The 18,188-nt window shown below is 37.4% G+C and overlaps 1 protein-coding gene across 2 annotated transcripts in view; it reads left to right on the forward strand.

Moving 5' to 3' along the window:
* The window catches only part of NSUN5_1 (putative 28S rRNA (cytosine-C(5))-methyltransferase), a 39,865-nt gene that overhangs the window by 13,322 nt on the left and 8,355 nt on the right, over positions 1-18,188 (forward strand). Inside the window, exons 8-12 of one of the 2 annotated variants that reach the window (XM_012939262.2) lie at positions 6,086-6,371; positions 9,911-9,984; positions 11,681-11,749; positions 11,817-12,089; positions 15,144-15,344. In XM_012939262.2, the coding sequence (XP_012794716.1) occupies positions 6,086-6,371; positions 9,911-9,984; positions 11,681-11,749; positions 11,817-12,089; positions 15,144-15,344 (903 nt within the window). Of the gene's footprint in view, positions 1-6,085; positions 7,280-9,910; positions 9,985-11,680; positions 11,750-11,816; positions 12,090-15,143; positions 15,345-18,188 lie in introns of both variants that reach the window. The other variant, XM_051218095.1, reaches the window with a different exon arrangement.

Consider the following 18,188-nt stretch of genomic DNA (forward strand, 5'->3'; position numbering starts at 1 on the left):
CGATAGTTTATGAAGTAGTTTGAAGAAAAAGATAAGATTTAGTTTGAGTCTCCTCCTCCATAAAGGGTCTAGCCCAAGTTTATTATATCTGGAATTATAAGTTAAGGTACAATCAGCTCCAAGAATACGAGGTGTAAATTGTCTCTGTACTGATTCCAGCCTTAATTTATCCTTTATGAGCGCACTGCTAAGAATAAACGTGCAATATTCTAGAAGAGGTCGAGCACAAACTTTGTACATTAGAATACGTGACTCAGTGTTGTAAAGATTCCGAGTTATGTAACCTATTAGACGTTGAGACTTAGAGGTCTGTCCCCCTGAATGCCCTGGTACGGCCGAGAGTGGGGAGAGTCCGCTCTCCCTCTCGAAATACTCTCACACGGCCACGCGTATACAGCCTCTGTCAGGGAAGTCCTACTCATTGCCTTCTCGTGGCGGGGGTGTTGTTTACGAAAATGAGATGACGAAAAGCGAATGTCCGGCGCTTTAACCGGATTCCAAATCAATGGTGCACATGGCCTCCAGTATCCTGCGGGAACAAATGGCGTATGAACCAATCGTTGGTCACCGGCTACCATGGGACTGCATCTCCTTACGATGCTCCACTGCCTTGTGGGTTAGACCTTTAGGTCAAAGGCTCGGGGTGTGGCCCCCTAAGATAACCACCTGCTTCGGTTTGGGCACCCGGGCAGTATCACAGCCCACACACAAATTGATGAACTCTTTATGCCTATGGAAATTACCTTTCTCGCTTTGAAAAACAAACAATTGATTCAGATTATTATCATTACAATTATTGTCATTATTAATACTATTATTATTATTACTACTATTATTGTCATTATTATTATTATTATTATTATTATTATTATTATTATTATTATTTTCCACATTATTCACCCTCTTTTATACTTATACAGCGGCTCGTCTTTGGTGGAAATTCGACTGTATCTAAACGTTCTCGAGTCACTGTCCGGTTGAAAATTGTATGTTACCACCGAATACGAGGACTGAAGCAGTTTTTCTGAAACCACGTGCACCATTCAAACTGGCTGCCTTCAACGTTCGCACATTTATGCAGGTCGGACAACAGATAGGGCTGGCTATGTCTTTGGAAAGTCTTAATATTGATGTTTGTTGTCTATCCGAGACCCGTATTCAAGACTCTGGCGAAGTACTACAAATTCGATCTCCATCTGTCGCTTCGAAAAGCTTGTTTTACGTGCGCATATCCGGGGACCCTGTGGCATCTTCGTCTGGTCTTGCTGGCGTTGGTGTCGCACTAAGCGCTAGAGCTGAGGCAGCACTAGTCGATTGGATCCCCATTAACAGTCGGTTATGTGCTGTTAGATTAGAAAGTTCCATCAAAGTGAGAAGAAATCGGCGTGAGAAACGATGTCTTTTCGTCATCTCCGCCTATGCCCCGACAGATTGCAGCCCGGATGCAATCAAGGATGAGTTTTACCACCAGTTATCAGTTCTTCTCCAGAAAGTGCGTTCGACAGATATTGTAGTACTAGCCGGAGACTTGAATGCTCAGGTCGGGCGTCTAGGCACAGAAGAGAGTCGTTTAGGTGGCCGATGGGGACTCGTTGGTCGCAGGTCAGATAACAGGGGCGGTCTACTGTAACTTTGCACAGACCACAACCTGTTTCTGGCTAGCACTAACTTTCGGCACAGTCATCGCCGATGTGCCACCTGGCGTCCTCCCTCTGCATCTCAAGCCTGGACTCAGATTGATCACATCGCGATCAGCTACCACTGGCGTGGTTGTGTACAAGACTGCCGCTCCTTTTGGAGTACCTATCCGGACTCTGACCATGCCTTGGTCTGCGCCAATCTTGCCTTACTTTTCAGTGGCCAACGAAGTGACCACCACCAACGGATTGATGTTAGCAAGCTGGTTGCAACTTCTGTTGCAAGTAAGTATCGAACCGAGCTAGCCTCTAGGCTAGCTACCACTCCACCGAAAAGTATAGATGAGCATTGGTTGCAGTTGCATGACGCCATGAAAATGGCGGGAACAGTCAGTTGTGGGTTTGCGAAACGTCCCGCTTTTAAGCACTGGGTTTCTCCAGGTTCCTTACAACTCATTGAAGCCCGTCGGTCTACTCCGGGTGACCGTGAGTTTGATCATAAACGAAGGATGTTACGTAAGGAAATTGGGCAAAGCTTGCGTAAGGACCGAGAAGCCTGGTGGTCGAAGCGTGCTAATGAGCTGGAAGCAGCAGCTGCATCTGGTAACTACCGGAAGCTCTTCCAGCTCATCCGAGCCACTGGCAGCAAGAAGTCTGGTGTGAGTGAAACAATCTGCGAGGATGATGGGATGCCAATCACTAACATCCATCGACGTCTTGGACGATGGGCAGAATTTTTCGAAGGGCAGTTCAACTGGCCTGCTACTCCGGCAACATCGGCCAGACTGTCCTGCCCTCCATGGCCGGTGACGACTGATCCACCAAATGAGGAGGAAGTCCGCAAGGAACTCCAACTCTTGAAGCGTTACAAATCACTGGGCCCAGATAACTTACCTCCGGCTCTTTTTAAAGATGGTGGTGACTTTTTGACTAAGGAATTGACGACGTTGTTTACAAAGGTTTGGGAACTAGAGTGTGTACCAACGTCATGGAATGAGTCGATAGTTGTCCCTATCTTTAAAAAGGGTTCACGTTGTTCCTGTAACAACTATCGGGTGATAAGTTTACTTCCGATTGCGTCCAAGCTATTGGCTTCCGTCATTCTTCGTAGGCTGTTCAAAACCCGAGAAAGATTGACTCGCGAGGAGCAGGCTGGGTTTCGTCCTGGTCGAGGATGTATTGATCATATCTTCACCTTCCGCCAAATGTTAGAACACCGCCATACTTATCAAAGGCCAACAATCGTAGTGTTTCTTGACATCAGGGCTGCCTTCGATTCGTTGGACAGGACTGTTCTCTGGGATTGTCTATTGAAGAAGGGTGTGCCTGAGAAGTTTATTAACATCCTGAAAGCCCTATATAAAAACACCTCAGGCAGAGTGAGGGCATACAACCACCTCTCTCCATTGTTCCTTTCGAGCAGTGGGGTTAGGCAGGGTTGCCCAATCTCACCATTCCTCTTCAACTTTGCCATCGATGACATTCTGGAAACAGCTCTGATGAATGTAAGTAATGGGGGTGTGGATCTGTTGCCTGAAGAAAGACTTCTCGACCTTGAGTATGCGGACGATATTGTCTTACTGTGCGATAATGCCCAAGCCATGCAATCCGCACTTAATCAGTTGGCAATCAGTGTCCGTAGGTATGGTATGTGCTTTGCACCTTCGAAGTGCAAAGTACTTCTACAAGACTGGCAGGATTCTAATCCTGTACTCACCCTGGATGGTGAGCAGATGGAAGTAGTTGAGAAGTTCGTGTACCTGGGTAGCTGCATAAGTGCTGGTGGGGGTGTGAGTGATGAGATCAATGCACGTGAAAGCCAGATTTGCTTAAGCCAATCTGGGCCACCTTTGGCGCCTCCGTGATGTTAGTCTGACTGTAAAAGGTCGGATCTACAACGCGTCGGTGAGAGCAGTTTTGCTCTATGCTTGTGAAACCTGGTCTCTCCAAGTTGAGGACGTTAAGACGACTCTCTGTGTTCGATCATCGCTGTCTCCGAAGGATTGCTGACATTCAGTGGCAACACCATGTCAGTAATGCAGAGGTTCGGCATCGTGTGTTCGGGCACAGAGATGATAATTCAATTGGTGTCACCATCTTGAAACACCGACTTCGGTGGCTTGGACATGTTCTACGAATGTCGTCCCAGAGAATTCCACGTCGTGCATTATTTGCCGACTCTGGGACTGGTTGGAAGAAGCGGAGAGGTGGTCAGTGCATGACATAGTGTCGTGGTATGAAAGAAAGCTGCAAAGGACTGGCCTGTGTTGGTCCTTCACGACTCCCTGGTTGGGGTCTGAGAGATGGTGCCACACAGTGGCTAGAGACGTTATCAGATATGGCTCAGAATAGAAGCCAGTGGCGATCCTGCTGTAACCTTCTTTTACTTTCTTCATAAAAAGTGGTTGTGTCTCCTTTACCTGAAAGATTTCTTCTGATTGTACCTTTTCGTTCCGTCGTTACTACCACACTACTTTACTCCAATCTCTTCGTCATTGTTCTCTTTTTCTTTTGCGCTCCTTAGTTTTTTTTTGTACTTCTCTTCGAATTCTCATTGTTTTGTGTGGCGCATATATATTGGCGCTCTCTTGTACCAATATTCATGTGTTCAAATAAATAATAATAATAAACGACAAGTCTTGGGAATATCTAAGTCCTAAGTCTACCACTGTATGTAACCTAGATAACACTTCACCATTTATGGTAATGTCTAGGTTGAGTGATGTATCGCCGAAGCATATCCATCCACATTTAGCCGTATTAAGCTCCAGTTGCCATTTTAAGCACCACTGTGTTACCTTGTTAAGCTCCATGCTGATGCAATTTTGCATATTCGAATGATTTTCATTGAGATCATGGTTGATTCATGATTTCAATTAAACCCAACAATCTCTACAACTTTATAATGACATCATCCAATGTTTTAAATACACGAGGGTTAGAATTAATCCATTGTTAATATTATTGTGGACTTCATTTAATCATTTTCCATTAAGATAATGTAAATGCTGGGCAGATTGTTCCGATTATACTTTTTAGTAAAGTTGGATTGTGACTAGTAGTGGATGAGCGTTTTGTCTACTTGAGGGGTCATCAGCTGTATGTACCTGGGAAATGTACTGGGTCTAAGCTCCAACATGGATATCAGCACTGGGGTGTGCCATGTACATCTGGCTAACGTGTTCCAAGTAGGGTGAAACACCCATCCTGGATTTTACTGCTCGCCACAATTCAACTTTACAGATCCAGTTTTGGGAAATTGAATAGTTAGATCATTGAGTTGCATTTTAATGTCAAGTGTTTTACATAATATCCATTCTGGGTAAATTTAAGGGAATATTTATACTGGTTGACAGTTATTTCTGTTTACCTTGAGGCAGTGTAACTTGATCTATGGACGTTGAGACGATATGGGTAGATTACTAGTGTGTAGTCACAATTGTTTTGGAAGTGTTACTGTTGTATGCTGAATTCGTAGGGTTAGCAGTGCCATGATATATTAACACCTAAATGGTTACCTAGCACATGTCAATCTGCACAAAATTCTGAATTGAGAATAGGAAATCTCAGGATGCAGCTTGTAAAGAAGAGGGGAGAAAATTAAAAGTGGTAAGAATTAGTATCATCGTTTGTCTAGGTAGTGGACATACGTATTACAAACATTTTTAAAAACAATAACTAGAGTTCTTGGCTTGAGTCCCTGAAACTTACACTATGTGTAAAAATCAAATAAAAATCCATTCAGAAATTTTGAAGGCATTTACTAGATCACTTTAAACGGTTTGGTCTACTTCATGACGCGCTATCAACCGAAAGTGATAAAACGGGGCTACAAAACAATTTTGTTAGATTCTTTCCCAACCAGTAAGGGAGGTTCTTTCTAACTTGACTAAGCTGTACCATCGTATAACCAATGTATCTCCTCTTGGGAATCTTGTCAACTTTTGTTATTTTGGGAATAGGGTACTCAAACTCAATAATAAAACTGTTTATAAAACAAAAAAACGCCGTTCACAACTCTTTTATGAAAGCCATTGAAAATCAGTATAGTCTCAAACCATTGACTGTTTTATTTGTAGCAGTTTGTGTCTTCTCATTCTTGATATTAAAGACTGTAGTGAATAACTTTCTATGGATTACATGTTCATCCTGAGCAGATTGACCTATTGTTGTCTTGTGACTGCAGATTTGATGGTAGCGTACTATCGATTGGATCAATGACAATAAAACACGTAAGAACAACCTAGAGTTCTGATTGGTCCCACTTCCCTGTCTATCCCAGCCAGCTGAGTCCAGAACGCAAGTCTCAGCCTCTGAGATATTCTCATCGAGACACAACACCTATAAAGTTTATTTCTAATTTGTTTGAAGAGATTTTCTTCTGAAATAATGATAATATTAATTGTGCATTTTGTTGTTGTTGTTGCTGCATGGTTATGTTTATTTAGGAAAATGAAGCAGTTGTACGTGAAATTGTTGATTATGCATCAGATAAATTTTATTTAGAAACAATTTGGCCATATATTGAATCATCTTCTAATTCTATAAATCAACCAATATGGAAACATCGTGGTCTATCTGATATATATCAATGTGAATCATGTATACGTTCATCTGAAAAAGATTTAACAAATGGATTTTTTGTTGCTTTATTTATAAAATATAAATCAAATAATTCATTGAATGTTACATCACTACCACCACCATCATCATCAATTATGACTACTGAATTAAGTGTACCTGGCAACTCATCGTTGACATTCAATAATAATGAAAATGTTAATTTGGAAAAACAAGAATTATTTACTTTTAAAATACGAAAGAAATGTAGAACTAATCTTTAAGTGTTTAAATTTCTGTCAGAAAATTGTATTATATTTTGTAAATTAGTAACTATGACTATGATGTTGTCATCTTATAATGTTTAATTAAAGAAAAGAAGAGAACATATAAATAGACAAAACTTTTCATATATTTTTGTGTGTATGTATGTGTGTGCATTTTTTTGGGGGGGTGTGGTGTTGGTATAGTTTTTCTGTTTATGTGTTAATACCTTCATTTCACAGATTGAAATCATGAATCAATTGAAGCTAGACCACCATGGAAAACCTGGAAGCACTGAACGGCCGTTTCGTCCTAATATGGAACTCCTCATCATGAATTGATAATGATAAATTTCGATGGTATAATAAGAAAATAAAGATTATCAGAAAACTATGTGATGATATTCACTTGGTGTGGTTTACTTGCATCTTCCTATTGTTATTTAGGACTGTAATTGATCAGTTTTTTATTGGCATATGTGGATCCTGTGCGAACTGTCTCGATATTGCTTGAACAAACAAAGATGGATAGTGGCTAACAGTGAAATCCAGTTTGATGCTCATTTCGTCCTATTTGGTGCTCGTCAGCTGGATGTACCTACGTCTGAGTTGATGTTCACTCTGGGACTCGAACCCAGTACCGTTTGCTTAAAACGTCATCGCGTTATCCACTTAGCTACTGAGTACTGATAGCCACCTGCTCATGTAATGGAATAATGTTATATTAGCGCAATGCATTTCGAACAATCTGATCACACATATACTTGTCAAAAACATTTATATGTAAAAATAATAGGTCAACTAGACTAGAAATCGAGGGTAAGAGGATATGATGTAATCTTATGTTGAATTAAAGAAAAATACATATAAATAGACAAACTTTTCACATATTTTTGTGTTTTTGCCCTGTATGTATGTGTGTGTGTATTTTTGTGCGGGGGGATATAGTTTTTCTGTTTATATGTTAATACTTAAATTATTTACTTTCTTAAAGTCTATCATCATGAATTGATATTGATAAGTGATTGGAAAAGCTCTTGACTACTATGAATATACTTGGATTAATCAGTGATTTATAGAAACTGTCGTGGCATGAAAGAAAGCTGCAAAGGACTGGCCTGTGTTGGTCCTTCACGACTCCCTGGCTGAGGTCCGAGAGACGGTGCAACACAGTGGCTAGAGTCGTTATCAGATATGGCTCAGAATGGGAGCCAGTGGCGATCCTACTGTAACCTTATTTTACTTTCTTCATAAAAAGTGGTTGTGTCTTCCTTAACTGAAAGATCTCTTCTGATTGTACGTTTCTGTTTCTCCCATTATTATTATTATTACACTACCTTACAATAATCTGTTCGTTATTGTCCTTTTTTAACGCTCCTTACCTTTCTTTTTTTCCTTCTTCTCTTCGAATTCTCATTGTCTTGTGGGGCGCATATGTATTTGGTGCCCTCTTGTACCAATATTTATGTGTTCAAATAAATAAATAGATAATCGAAAGAATCCTATATGATGACAGATTGGGTTTTTATTAATCGGATTGAACGTTAATTGCCTGTGTTAACACTTTTAGTATGCTTTTCAAAAGCTTCTAGAATCTCACTGTTACACAATGCTGTAAATATCCTTGTTTTCTGTACACAAATTAACCTTGGGATTTAAAGCAGTGGGACTGAAGTCTGGGAGACGAACTAATCAGATTTCATATAGCACCTGTGGAATTTGTCTGTGAAACCCATTTACTTATGAAAGGTTACAAAAGATTCATGCACTATAACTGATGTCATTTTTATCCTACCTTTTAATCTTAATTCTCAACACTTATTCCTAACCTTATTTTGGGCCGAATTAACTGTAGAGATTTCGTAATGTCATATTTGAAACCATTCAAGATCATCCTTATACCTTAGTTCCACTGTTAAAATTCTTCCCGCACCTTCTACCTTTTGTTTCCAACTCGGTGTGTAATGGTAGAAATTACTGGGGACTACTAGGAGGTGTGTTAAAAAGTTGATTTTTTAATCTCTCAAGTACAAAGTATGTCATTTTGGCATCTAAAATGGTTAAAGAATGATTATTTCATTTTGATTTCAAACTTTCTACCATCGTGTTTCTGTTTTAAAGCTCGCTACTCTTATTTTGTGTTTCCGGTGTACGTAACTTTTAAGCTACTGAATTTGTAATGATCATTCCCTGCTTTGTGCATCATCTTGAAATCGTATATTTTTAAATGGTTATAAATGCTTATAGAATAATGTATTATTAAGTGCTTGTCTACATTAATGTTCTTATATCAGTATGTTCAACCAACCCCCAAATGCCCTGGTATGGTCGAGGGTGGGGAGAGTCAGCTCGCTCTCCAAGTGCTCTCACATGACCACGCGTTTACAGCCACTGCCAAGGAAGTCCTACTCACTCCGCTATCCCACCACAGTTGCTGTTTACGAAGTTGAGAGGACGAAAAGCGAGTGTCCAGAGCTTTAACCGGGTTGATGGACACGGAGGGTTCACCTAGGAGAGTTTGAAAAACTGTAGTTCCAAACTAATGGTGCATATAGGCTTCAGGATCCTGAGGAAATAGATGGTGTGTGAATCAATTGTTGGACACTGGCTACCATGAGACTGCATCTCCTGACATTGCTCCACTGCCTTGTGGATTAGACCTTTAGGTCGAAGGCTCGGGGAGTGATCCTTACGAAAACTATCTGTTTCGGCCTGGGCACTCGAGCAGTATCACATCCCACACACAAATCACGACTTGTATGGAGGATATTTATTCGGTGCCAATTTGTACCAATGTTTGCGTGTTCAAATAAATAAATAAACATCCTTTACAAAATTCTATCAAGCGAAGACAACGCTCTTCTAAAGCATCTGTTATGAGTAGATAGCTAACAAAACTTAAACAAACAAGTACAATGTTGATTTTGTTTTATCATTTTGATAATAATCACCTCACTAGTGAATGACTTCCAGGGATACTCCTGGAGTTCTAATGAGAAGCCATTACTAGTGGAGTTCAACCAGGTCTGTTGTGAGTTATCAACTCACCGAGGACAATGGTTTACGGTGGCGCAACTTCGTGAATTGGTTGAAGTTAGACATTGACACTGTTGGATGCCGGCTAGCTGAGTGGTCTAGTTGGTTAAGCGCCTGACGCGAGACCAATAGGTCCTGGGTTGGAATCTCGCGGGGTGCGGGATCGTGGATATGCACTGCGGAGGAGCCCCATACTAGGACGAAACGGCCGTCCAGTGCTTCCAGGTTTTCCATGGTGGCCTAGCTTCAATTGACTCATGATTTCAGTGAGTGATAAAAATAATGATTAAAAATTTGAAAAAAAACATTGTAACCCTCAACCAAATAGTTCCTATCGAATATTGTCATTAATTATAAATGATTCATAACTGTTACGAGTTTTATATATGCCATTATATATGACTTTATTTTTAGGTTATTTAATCTCTTCTCTATTGAAAGTGTCGTTGATTATAATGAATACAGAACATCTTGAGAATGTGGAATCGGTAAATGGTTTTTATTTTATTTTAAATATTTAACAGATATTTTCCTTGCTACTACTATGACATATCTGTCAATGTTTAATATTTATTTAAACTATATTCTGTTTTCGGGATGGATACATTTATTTCCAGATGTGTTTCGATTCCTGGGCATTGTATAGTATATTTACATGAGAGCTCTGATTGTTATGTCTTGTAGATCTCCGACCAATGTCACGTTCCAAATCGCCGATCAAAATCCTGATTTTAATTTGGTTTATTATTTATGATATAGCTTAGTGTCTCTGACTTGATGATTTACACACCCGACCAGCGCTATTGACCTTGAACAGATCACTAATTTCTATTAGGTGCACCGACTGTTCACAAGCTTGTTTCTAAGTTATACCTTGAGTTGATAAGTATCAACCAGCTTCTATAATATTGACAATATCAAACAGACGTGGTCTACATATGAATATACTGGACCACATCACACCGATCATACATGAAGAAGCTGAAAGTGACTTTAAATAGAACAAATTGCAGCATATAGATTGTCAATAAATGATGAATATTAAGTCGTATAACCGTAATTAATAGAATTGAAATGTATAAACATAGTAATCTAGTTACTCAGTAATTATACAATGCAATTATAATTAATAATTATTCAAACAACCAGTTCCAACTTTTACAATATTCTTTCTATTATAACACTGGTTACGTCATCATCCTCTATCAAATGCTTGAACATTGTGACAGGCAAATATAGTATAGAAATGGTACTTCTTTTTCGTGATATTGGATCTGCTATCGATTCATTACTGAAGAATCCATTATAATAGAATCGTATGTTGAAGACACTTCTGCTAGGATTTTAATAATATCTTAAGTGCAATTGTTAAGTAAACCCCTAGTTTGTATATATTTAATGAGTAGTCAACACTAAGCATGATGCATCACTTCCCGACTAGTCAGTCCATCGATGTATACTTTTTTCCTGAGGAACTTGAGAAGGAAACTGGTTTAGTGGTTGGTTGGTTTTGATGATTTAAGAGTGTAGTCATAGTGCTTCAAAGATAAATACTTGAAGCCAGTCACACATCTTTTATTCAAATTGTTTTAAACAAATTAACTCCATACTTATCCGACTTTACTGCCAGCTACGGAAATCCATGTAACGAAGTAACGTGTGCTATTTTTGAGGTCAACGTTTTCTATCTATTTTTTTTACTTAAACGCATAAACATTGGTACAAGGAGGTACCGAATAGATATGCGTCACATAAATCATTCGATTTGTATGAGGCTGGGTGCCCAAACCGAAGCAGGTGGTTGTTTTAAGGGCCACACTTAGAGCCTTTGATCTACAGGTCTGATCCACAAGGCATTGGAGCAACATCAGAAGATGCCATCCCATGGTAGCCGGTGACCAACAATTGGTTCATACACCATTTGTTCCTTCAGTGAGTAGAACGTCCCTGTTGGTGGTTGTGTACACATGGCCATATGCGAGCATTTCGAGGAGAGCTGACTCCTCACTCTTGGTCGTAGTTAAGGTATTTAAAGGATATCAAATGTTTTCTAACTTCCTCCATCATTTTGTTTGTAGACAATGGTATTGCAGATGTTGGTTATCAAATCGTTTTATTCTTGAAAGTGATTTAACTGATTTTTAATGCTAATTATCACCTTTTTCTCTAATTTTTTTGTTTCAGGAAACTAATAAAGAAAGTGTATCAAAACGAGCAAATCGTAAATTGGATCAGTATTTAAAGCGTAAAGAAGTAATTTTTATAAAATATAATCAGATTTATCTAGAAAATAAAAAAATTTTTCTTATTATATAAATAGGCAAGACGTGTAACAAGGAAAGCGTGTAAAGAACGTCGTAAACTTCGACAACAACAACAACAACAACAATCATCTTGTGTTGTTGTTGATGATGTGAATAATGATACTTGTATATCGACAGAAAATAACCTTTCAATTCCAAATGATACTTTTACTTCACACAAAATTCAACGTTTAAAAATGTCAGAATCATTGTGTCAAACTAAAGTTGTCATTGATTGTGCATATGATCATTTGATGTCATTCAAAGATATCTGTAAATTGGCTAGTCAAGTAAGTAGATTTTATACATAGATCCATATTCACAGTTTTTATTATATATTTGATAATATGTATACATTACCCATCACCTTGTTAGTGATAATCGTAATAATAATGATAGTAATGATAATAATAATAAACTTAAATTTGTAAACTAATATTAAGTTAATTATAAGCAAAGATGGATAGTGGCTAGCAGTGGAATCCAGGACGCGCGTTTCCACTGCTAGCCACTATCCATCTTTGCTTATAATGCTTGTAAATTAAGGCAATATCGAGGCGTACGCACAGTATGTCCATATGCCAATAAGAGACTGATCAATTTCAGTCCTAAAACATCAGTGGGAAGATTCAAGTAAAACTATCAAGTGAATTAATATTAAGTTAACATCAAGTCGTAGCACGCTGATTAACCCGTTTCTAACTGTTTGAGAGGATACTCAATACTCTTATATTCTTTACGCCATATGTTTGTTGTTCCAGTTCACTTGGATATATCTTGTCTCCAACTATCGTAACCAATGGTTGGAGACTCTGGGTGACATGGCTCAGAATCGATCACAATGGCATCGGTGTATATACTCTCTGTCTTCCCTTCTTTCTTTCTACCAACTAATTCTTTCTTCCTGTACTATGTCCTCATATACAATCTTTCTTTTATATATTACCATCTCTGAATTAACTACTTTTATGAATCCGGTGTCCATCTTGTTGTGTTAATGAGGTATGGCAACTTGGATCGATGCATATATGCGCCTGGTCCTACGTTGTAGCTGACTGACTGGATTCTTGTCCTGATTTGGGAAGAGTTTCGGTTGGAGTGTCTTTCTCTAATCTGGATAGTTTAATCGTGTGTTAACAAAACTACTAAGTTTGAGGCGATTACGGGTTCACTTAGACTGCGAACGGAACAAAGACTTGTGATCAAAGACCAATAAACTAGCTATTCTATTGCGTCCCAGACCCGCTAACTAGAGTGAGAAGTCGAAGTCCGAACTGGGAAGTATATTCCGCAAAAAGCCATAGGCACGAGCGATAACAGCACAGAACCGTCCTTAGGAAGCGTTACAAAATATCATACTAAAAGGCACAACGGACTAACAGCGTTCAAGATTCTCTCAAGTGGGAAATACGACATGAAGGTAAAAAGAGCGCTTTTGGCGCGAAAACAATTCAAATTTTCTAAATAAAATTACAAAATTAGGTCCTTTTCCAAGTGAGTTCTGGGGATCTAACATTCCCAACAAAAACATATTGAAGAAAATATTTATGGAATATGTAAAGGTGTTCTCTTATGGAAGCCTAGCTTCTGACATAATTCTTCTATTTTCGAGCAGCAAAAAGTGTGTTACGCTTATTTGATTTTAAGATTGTCAAGAAGATTTGTAGCGCAGATGGATTATTTTTGGTGGAGTTCTGTCCGCTGAGTTGGACGATGTAATGTACAAGAAAATACTATGCAGTAGCAGATCTAACAAAAATGTGTGTTATCAGTCAAGAAAATTGATTTGATCCATAATATTGTGAACCTGAAATTGATTTCTTCTATTCGGATTCGTGTTACACGTTGTACTGGTGACTCAATATAGAGTAGGCTGTTTCATTTTTAAATTCATCAGGTATTAGTCTCTCTCGGCGTTTTGTTTGATTCCTTGAAATATTGAGAACTAATCTGAAAGGTAATGCGTGAAATTGATTATGGTAGTACAGATTTGTTTATTCTTTATCATCCACAAAATCTTTTAACACCTTATATCTCTTAATCTATAACATTCATACTAATGTTAGTAGTGTAGTAAACGAGAAAGTTACAGTGCTTTCGTAAAATATGAAAATCATACATTAAATCCATCGTTTGCACATCTTCCATCAGTTGTCTCTTACAATATTCATTGTTTCTTCGTTCCTTTAGTTATTTTGATTGCTTTCAATAAACTTTTCTATTCTATTCGTTTCAATCTTTTGCTGGCATCCATTCCACTTCTAACTAAGTGTTACATAGTACTTATATCTGTCAACATAAGTAGCATACATCATAGTGTTCTTTCTTTTCTTTGTTATTTATAACTTTTCAAAATAAACTAGTACCAAGTCATATCATAGCTGAAATCAAGTGAGGGTTGAAGAGTTCGGTTTTATTTTAGAACTTATCAAAAACATATCTCTTTAATCTAAGTCTTGTTACTAGATAATGGTGTAGTCTACTAATTCGAGATAATTTAATGACTAATCTGTAAGAGTTTCTAGTGCATAAAGTCAAGAAGAGTAATGGTTTCAAATTAATAACTTAGTTACTGGTTAATAGTGAACAATTGAATCATGAAGACGTCAACCTCTGAAGGGAAGCATGAAATACAGTAGACAGCTAGGATGCAGGTGGACGATCTAGGCTTCGCAAAAGGTCAGGCTCTTCTGTCGCACACGTAACAACAGGCGTAAGTAAGTAAGTAAGTAAGTAAGTAAGTAAGTAAGTAAGTAAGTAAGTAAGTAAGTAAGTAAGTAAGTAAGTAAGTAAGTAAGTAGTAGTGAGTGAGTAAGTGAGTGAGTGAGTGAGTGAGTGAGTGAGTGAGTGAGTGAGTGAGTGAGTGAGTGAGTGAGTGAGTGAGTGAGTGAGTGAGTGAGTGAGTGAGTGAGTGAGAGTGAGTGAGTGAGTGAGTGAGTGAGTGAGTGAGTGAGTGAGTGAGTGAGTGAGTGAGTGAAGTGAGTGAGTGAGTGAGTGAGTGAGTAGTGAAGTGAGTGAGTGAGTGAGTGAGTGAGGTAGTGAGGTGAGTGAGTGAGTGAGTGAGTGAGTGAGTGAGTGAGTGAGTGAGTGAGTGAGTGAGTGAGTGAGTGAGTAAGTAGTGAGTGAGTAGTAGTGAGTGAGTAAGTAGTAGTGAGTAAGTGAGTAAGTAAGTAAGTAAGTAAGTAAGTAAGTAAGTAAGTAAGTAGTAAGTAAGTAAGTAAGTAAGTAAGTAATCAAACTATGGAACCTACTAATTTCAGATTCATTTATATCATGGATTGTTATGATGAATTTGCTTAAAGAAGCCCATTTAAACTTTGCATATTTTTTTTTACACCCTCTAGGTTGCTAATTGTTATTCTATCAATAGACGTGCCAAACATCCAGTTCAACTTTATATCACCGGTTTAGGTTCCAATAACACCACAGAGACTAACATCAACAATAAAGATAATTTGTTAGCTGAAGGTAAATGTATATCTACCCGATTATATGATAGATTAAAGTTAAGCAACTGTGAGAGTTGGGATGTGAATCTATGTGAGGTAAGTTATTTTATAGATGATTTTGTGAAGATAGGCCTGACAAACTTATTTTGTAAAAAGTATTTAACACTATTTGCATTTATTTTGTCAATATTTCACTGTATGTATATTTATCATTAAATGACTGTAACTGTTGTTTTAGTAAATGACCTCGAACTCACTTTCCGTTGTGATACTGACATAGCGTGACACACTTGTGGTTGTTGTCAAATACACTACTACTACACACACACACACACCTTGTTCTACTCTCACTCGTTATTGAGCTAATTGCATGCTAAATCGAATATTATCCACATTTATAGACTGTGAGCTGAGACATATCGCACATAACAGTGGATTACATTATTGGAGAGTTCAACAACCTGTATGGAATTATCGAATATTTATAATTATGGATTTACAATACCAGACCCAACCAGAACACGCAACTCTTGGTGAATTTAAGTAAAGTCCATATTTTTTTATGTTGTATTAATAACTATTAACATTATTATTTATTCTTCATAACTTGGTTAACACTTTTTCGCGTTCATATTTGTCTGGTCCACCATAATTATTTGGTGAGCCTCGAATTTGTTATAGACATTTACTATTTATATATATTTATTATTATTACTTGGCACGCCACACCATTCTTGTTTCTCCCATTATGAACTCTCCCAGTAAACTTATTGATATAGATAGCCCATCGACCAACCCCCTCAATTCATCACAACCAGAAGATAATGTTTTAAGCTCGATAAACGCCATTTCTGAGTTAAGATTACCAATGTACGGTGCCAATAATCCCAGAATTTGGTTTGCACAGGTCGACGCATTATTTATGGCACGAGACATACGATCACAGGCAACAAAGTATGCATATGTAGTCGGCGCACTCCCCATAGAGATTGCTGCAGAGGTTGGACACTTGATTGACCATGTGCCAGAATCAGAACACTATGATAAAATAAAGGCAAGAACAAATATTGGTGCAGAATAGTATGAATTCATATTATTTCGAGGTTTCTCGTCAGCTGCTTACAAACCAAAAATGTGATAGAATTTTTACATTGAGATAGAGTGAAAACAATTGACATAAATGAGTGTAAATAACTGAGTTACATTAATGACTATATATATATGACCACCCTCCGTTTTGCTGAAGCCATTATGATCAAAAACTTAAACCTGACTTATGCATTCAAAAAGAGACTTTAATTAACTTATCAATACCCTGGTAACCAGTTTTTTATATTTTTTTGTTTATTTTATTTTTATTTATTTTAAAATATTTATACTCCTCCTCTATTACATAATTCTTAAACCACATTATTATTCACACATTTCCAGGTTTTCAATGATGGTTTAACATTGATCGAATCATGATCTCATTCAAAAACTTAACAATCTCCACAATCCTATTCTGACTATAACTCGTATATATATATATATATATATATATATATATATATGCTAGAACAGGTCAGAGGTCAAAAGGAATTAATTCGGGTTGGGTGGTGTAATAATGGAATTCAATAATCATAAGACAGGTTACGTAATAATAATTAAATAGAATTTGAAAAGTTAAGATAATTTAAGAGGATCTAGTGGTGGAAATTTTATCTGTATAGATGTTTATTAAGTTGACTTAATAATCAATGAATCAAACATTTGAACCAATTCTCATTTGAATACTTCCTCATAATAAGAAGTGGTTTACATTAAGTGACGAAACGTCAGAAATACAATTTTTCTACTCTTTGAGATATTATATATATATATATATATATACGAGTTATAGTCAGAATAGGATTGTGGAGATTGTTAAGTTTTTGAATGAGATCATGATTCGATCAATGTTAAACCATCATTGAAAACCTGGAAATGTGTGAATAATAATGTGGTTTAAGAATTATGTAATAGAGGAGGAGTATAAATATTTTAAAATAAATAAAAATAAAATAAACAAAAAAATATAAAAACTGGTTACCAGGGTATTGATAAGTTAATTAAAGTCTCTTTTTGAATGCATAAGTCAGGTTTAAGTTTTTTGATCATAATGGCTTCAGCAAAACGGAGGGTGGTCATATATATATAGTCATTAATGTAACTCAGTTATTTACACTCATTTATGTCAATTGTTTTCACTCTATCTCAATGTAAAAATTCTATCACATTTTTGGTTTGTAAGCAGCTGACGAGAAACCTCGAAATAATATGAATTCATACTATTCTGCACCAATATTTGTTCTTGCCTTTATTTTATCATAGTGTTCTGATTCTGGCACATGGTCAATCAAGTGTCCAACCTCTGCAGCAATCTCTATGGGGAGTGCGCCGACTACATATGCATACTTTGTTGCCTGTGATCGTATGTCTCGTGCCATAAATAATGCGTCGACCTGTGCAAACCAAATTCTGGGATTATTGGCACCGTACATTGGTAATCTTAACTCAGAAATGGCGTTTATCGAGCTTAAAACATTATCTTCTGGTTGTGATGAATTGAGGGGTTGGTCGATGGGCTATCTATATCAATAAGTTTACTGGGAGAGTTCATAATGGGAGAAACAAGAATGGTGTGGCGTGCCAAGTAATAATAATAAATATATATAAATAGTAAATGTCTATAACAAATTCGAGGCTCACCAAATAATTATGGTGGACCAGACAAATATGAACGCGAAAAAGTGTTAACCAAGTTATGAAGAATAAATAATAATGTTAATAGTTATTAATACAACATAAAAAAATATGGACTTTACTTAAATTCACCAAGAGTTGCGTGTTCTGGTTGGGTCTGGTATTGTAAATCCATAATTATAAATATTCGATAATTCCATACAGGTTGTTGAACTC

Source organism: Schistosoma haematobium, chromosome 7 (assembly GCF_000699445.3).
Source record: "Schistosoma haematobium chromosome 7, whole genome shotgun sequence".
In the NCBI taxonomy this organism is placed as follows: Eukaryota; Metazoa; Platyhelminthes; class Trematoda; order Strigeidida; family Schistosomatidae; genus Schistosoma; species Schistosoma haematobium.